Genomic DNA, 5,009 nt, shown 5'->3' with positions numbered 1-5,009 from the left:
GTTCTGGTTTTTTTATGTACAGGCTGTTAGATGGACTGCAGAACCCCTTAACTTTGCATTAACTTTAATTTTAGAAAGTGTAGCCCTTGTTGAAGGAAATGCAGTGCTGTTAATTTGATAACAAGTTTGGAAGACAGCCTACTTCAGCTCACAAGACCCTCCCTATATAAATAACTATATATACAGCTCAGGCCCCATAGATCATTTTCTAAACTCATTACCTGCAATGGAACATGTTCAAATGTGCATTCTCCTGTGGGTAACAGTTTGTCATATAAAGCTTTACAAAGACCAAAACAAGCCAGACAGTTCTACTGAGTTTTTGAGGGAAAGGAGAACTCAAGACAGCCCATTCTGTACTGAGAGAATGGGTGGGATAGGGTGCCTAGGGCAGGCTAGCCTATCTGCAGCTTCTATATGCCCAAGCAACACCAGTGCATTCAGCTGGGGTGAAGAGGCTCTACTGGCAAATTAATGTACACCTTCTTACCCAGTCAGTCCCCGTCCTCCAGTAGAACAACAGTAAGCAACCGGACAGAAGGAAGTGATGCCTCAAATAACCCTATCACCCATTTTCAGTGCAGAGTAGGGGTTGTCTGGCTCCATCCCACCTCAGAGAATCTGCTAAACCCAAAACACAAGCTTGCATATGCTATATAGCCCCATTATACAAAGACTATAAAATGAGGCAGTGATTTTGCACAGAATTTAAGAGCAACCTATGACAACTCTTAATCAGCTTGCTTCACCCAGCTTTCCTACCCAAATCAGCTCTTACGCATCTCACCTAGCTAACTCAGCCCGTTGCACTCACAGACTGTCTCATAAAGGAAACAACTGACTATATACATTTGTCCCAGTACGACAAGAGTTTTCAATAGTGATTCTACAGTGGGTATTAGGCAGCTGCAGCACCAGAGTAAAAGCACAAGTCACTCAGATTACCTTGATTCTGGATATAGCACATATTAAAGCAGTAGGGTTTTTTTTTTTTTTTGCTATTTAATCATAACTGGTCTTAGATAGTTTGGTCACCCTACCAGAGCATTTTTGTTTTGCCTGTTATTGCCTATATAATGTTTCTGGCCAAGTCTAGTTACGTCTAGAAGACGAAAGGAAAAAGAGAGGCCAGTAAAAGCCAGCCGACTCTGTTCAACGCAATTACCAGAAACAGGAATGCAGTAAAATTGGTTTCAACACAAGTGCTTGGGTCAAATTGTGACCAACCATCTTCTGAACTACTAGCACTGCTGAACAGAAGAACCTGGTTACTTAGATTGTGTTTATATAAGAGGTTGCATTTGTTTGCTTGTATCTTACATATTGCCCTGGGTTTTCAAGTGCATATGAGTATATCCCTGTTTAACAGCAAAACACATTCTTAGCATTGTTTAACTTGAATATAATGCTCTTTCAAAGCATTCTTGCTGTGAAAAGGTTTACTCTGGAATAAAACAATGCATACAATTGAAAATCTATTTTATGAAGCATTATAGATGCACCAGCAGGAACCAAATGGTAATCTAAAATTACATTTTAGTTTCTAAAAATACCAAAGTTATTTTGGGGAAACAATGAAATGCCAAAAAATGATTTCTTAAAAAAACCCAAAACATACCAGTTGGTACATTAGAATCTTGCATTTTCTAAACTAGCAGAATGAATCCTCATATTTACACAAATTAACTGGCTCTAATGAAATAAAGTCATGTATTTGTAGGATGCCAGAATCATATGTAACTGGAATCAAATGCCCCATTGCACCTTTTACAGCAGTGGTTAAAACATATATGATGGGGATCAAGCCCAGGTTAATTCTTCTAGAAGCATGGGAGGTCAGACAGGAAAGGCCAATATAAATTACTGCTACACAGTCAAGGCTCTTCCTGTTTTAATTGTTCGCTGCATCAGTGAATCCAGTATCCCTGAGATAGGAACTGTAACTGGAGGAGACAGGCTCTCCAAAAGAAGAGTACTTGGAAGTTACAACTATCGCCACTAAGCCAAGGCTTCAACTTCATACAGGTGGTCCACTTAATATTTACTGGCAGCAAGTCGCTTGAGTAGTGGTTCATCATAAACCCAGCATTCGCCATCTTCATGGAATAGCTGGAAGAGAAGAGTACTCAATTAATAGTGTGACAGGAGGAACAGGGAGATTTACAAAGGTACTGATTATTGACTAAAACGTACCCGTGTCTCCCATGGAATCTCTTTCTCCTTTCTGGCTCTGGCTTCGGCTCTTTGTCTTTCTTCAAGCCTATGCTTTGCTTCAGTAGCTGAATCAATGTCTCTGATCTTTAAGTTGTAAGTTACATCTTTCCATAAGCTAAAAAAATAAGAATATTTATACAACATGATACAAAACTCATTTCTTATCGCAGGTTCAGGAGAAAGATTTTAAACTAAGATGAGGGAAAAATCATCCACGGGGGAACATAAATAGGCAGATGGCCAATTTTGTTTCAAAACCTTGATGACTGACATTCATCCCATGTTACTGCTCATAATCCACGTTATATGCAATAAATAAATAATGATTTATTTGCTAGTATGTGAAAGTAATTTTTTTCACATAATACAGCTAAACAATGCACTTGTTCTATCAAAATATAGAGGTGAAGTAACTGATATTTAATTTCAAGCAAATTAGATTTATGAAACCCAGAGTCTCTTCTGCAAATATAAGGGATCCCATTTACAGAAAAGACAGATCCAGCAAAGGCTATTGCAGGAGGAAGGGAGAAGCATTTTGGTGATACCTCTGTAACCAGCCCCCTGCCCCACTCCTCTGTTTTCAGGGGACCTAGGTGGAAGGAGGAGTCTGCAAACATACCACCTTCCCCTCCCTGCTAATTCTAGTAGGAGTGTCATGTGAGGTAAATTGTGCTGGCAAGAATTCAGGATACAGGGCACTAACCTCTATTTACCTGATGGTCTGGGTTTTAGTAGGCAAGGGAGGAAGAAGAGTTATGCTTACCAGCGGGATTCGTATTCTTCTTGATCTTCTAGTTTTCTTACTTTCTTCTTAACGATAGGCATTTTCTTGGTATCTATAAAGACTACATTCTCCTAAAGAAAGAATAGCACTAGTTACAGATAGGTAGCCGTGTTGGTCTGCCATGGTCAAAACAAAATAAAAAAATTCCATCCAGTAGCACCTTAAAGACCAACTGAGTTAGTTCTAGGTATGAGCTTTCGTGTGCATGCACACTTCTTCAGATACACTGAAACAGAAGTCACCGGACCTTTCTATATAGTGAGAAGGTGGGGAGGGGTATTACTCAGAAGGGTGGTGGGAAAGACTGGAAAGAGACTGGAAAGAGAAGCTGCTGAATTGCAACTTATCACCAAACTTAAAACTATGGAGAGACCTGGTTTGAACAAAGACATTGGATTCTTATCTCATTATACATGACAAAGCCATTTTTCACCGTCTCACCCCTTGCTTTTTCCTGTTAGACCTATTGCAGTCGTTAAGAGTCGTCAACAGGCTCATCGCAGCTATCTGCCAATCACCCATTCCCACCACCCTTCTGAGTAATACCCCTCCCCACCTTCTCACTATATAGAAAGGTCCGGTGACTTCTGTTTCAGTGTATCTGAAGAAGTGTGCATGCACACGAAAGCTCATACCTAGAACTAACTCAGTTGGTCTTTAAGGTGCTACTGGAAGGAATTTTTTTAAAGAATAGCACTATTATTGTTTATATTTTTCAGCTTCAATTTGTTCACCATCTAGGTTTTATTTATCATTAAGTTTTGCAAAATTTATCTGGCACAATTAAATTTCACAGCAGAGATGCCGTCAGCTGCCATGGTCTAGCATCAATATCAGCGCCCAAATATGCTGAGCCTCAACCAGCAAGAAGCACAATTCACTCGGTGGCCCCCTGGGATGTTAAATCCATTAAAAGGCTTTTGGGCTGAAGCCAATTAACTAGCAACAGGAAAAGGAATTCAGATGACATGCTTTGGATAATCAGTATTTTCTCTGAGTGCCACAACATGTTCCTCTAGTCTAGCCTATTGATTAAAACAAAACAGAAAAAGGATGATTTACCCCAGTTGCATGTTTGGCATACATGACACCATTCCATTCTCCTTCAACTGAACAGAAAGATTTCTTGTCATTAGGAGAACTAAAAGAAAAGATAAAAAACAGGATCCATCACTACTAATAGTATTCATAGTTATAAAACAAGATGAGTACCTGTCCAAAGCACTGGCTTAAGCTGCCAGTAGCTCTACTTCCTGCCTTGTGTCTTATTCTCTTACTACCACAAGTATGAAATGAGTTTGTTGCTTAAAACCCCTGAATATACTTACAAGATTTCTGCTGTAACTCTGTGCTTTTTCCCACCATAGAAAGGTTTCGTGTGGAAGATTATGGTAGCATTATAGCCTGTCTTGGAGCAGCTAATGTTGCATTCTCCTCCCAGCTCTATCCATGGCACTGTGAGAATAGATCTGTCAAGGTAACAGAAGATGCCCTTAAAGAGTTAGGAAAAGAAACATTTGCTATCATAAAATAAATTGCCGATACAGTGGTGCCTCGCAAGACGAAATTAATCCGTTCCGCGATTCTCTTCATCTAGCGGTTTTTTCGTCTTGCGAAGCAAGCCCATTGACAGCTTAGCGGATTAGAGCTATTAGCGGTCTAGCGGCTTTTAGCGATCAGCTGAGAAGCGGCTTATCAGCGGAACAGCTGATAAGCGGCTTAGCACTTAGGGAAAGGGCGGAAAAAAGCGGGGGGGAAACCGCGGGAACTCGCAAGATTTTTTCGTCTTGCGAAGCAACCCCATAGGGAAATTCGTTTAGCGAAGCGCCTCCAAAACGGAAAACCCTTTCGTCTAGCGGGTTTTCCGTCTTGCGAGGCGTTCGTCTTGCGGGGCACCACTGTAAGTGCGAAGTCACTTACCTCCCGTAACCATTGGGGAATGTTAGAATATAGTGCTCGTCATAATCTAGGCATGATACACACCCTGCAAGAGAATAGGGCATTATGA

The 5,009-nt window shown here is 40.6% G+C and overlaps 1 protein-coding gene across 6 annotated transcripts in view; it reads right to left on the bottom strand.

Moving 5' to 3' along the window:
• Window positions 1-1,874: 1,874 nt before the first annotated feature.
• The window catches only part of OSBPL9 (oxysterol binding protein like 9), a 62,480-nt gene continuing 59,345 nt past the window's right edge, over window positions 1,875-5,009 (bottom strand). For all 6 annotated transcript variants that reach the window (XM_081868234.1, XM_081868235.1, XM_081868230.1 and 3 more), the window contains 6 exons: window positions 4,922-4,985; window positions 4,330-4,470; window positions 4,064-4,142; window positions 2,981-3,072; window positions 2,194-2,329; window positions 1,875-2,109 (listed from right to left, as the gene is read on the bottom strand). In XM_081868234.1, the coding sequence (XP_081724360.1) occupies window positions 2,035-2,109; window positions 2,194-2,329; window positions 2,981-3,072; window positions 4,064-4,142; window positions 4,330-4,470; window positions 4,922-4,985 (587 nt within the window). In that variant the 3' untranslated portion in view covers window positions 1,875-2,034. The remainder of the gene's footprint in view (window positions 2,110-2,193; window positions 2,330-2,980; window positions 3,073-4,063; window positions 4,143-4,329; window positions 4,471-4,921; window positions 4,986-5,009) is intronic.

This window comes from Podarcis erhardii (genome assembly GCF_964252035.2).
Source record: "Podarcis erhardii genome assembly, chromosome: 6".
Lineage (NCBI taxonomy): Eukaryota > Metazoa > Chordata > Lepidosauria > Squamata > Lacertidae > Podarcis > Podarcis erhardii.
Note: the sequence above shows the minus strand (reverse complement) of the source record. Positions and strands in the feature narration are given on the sequence as shown.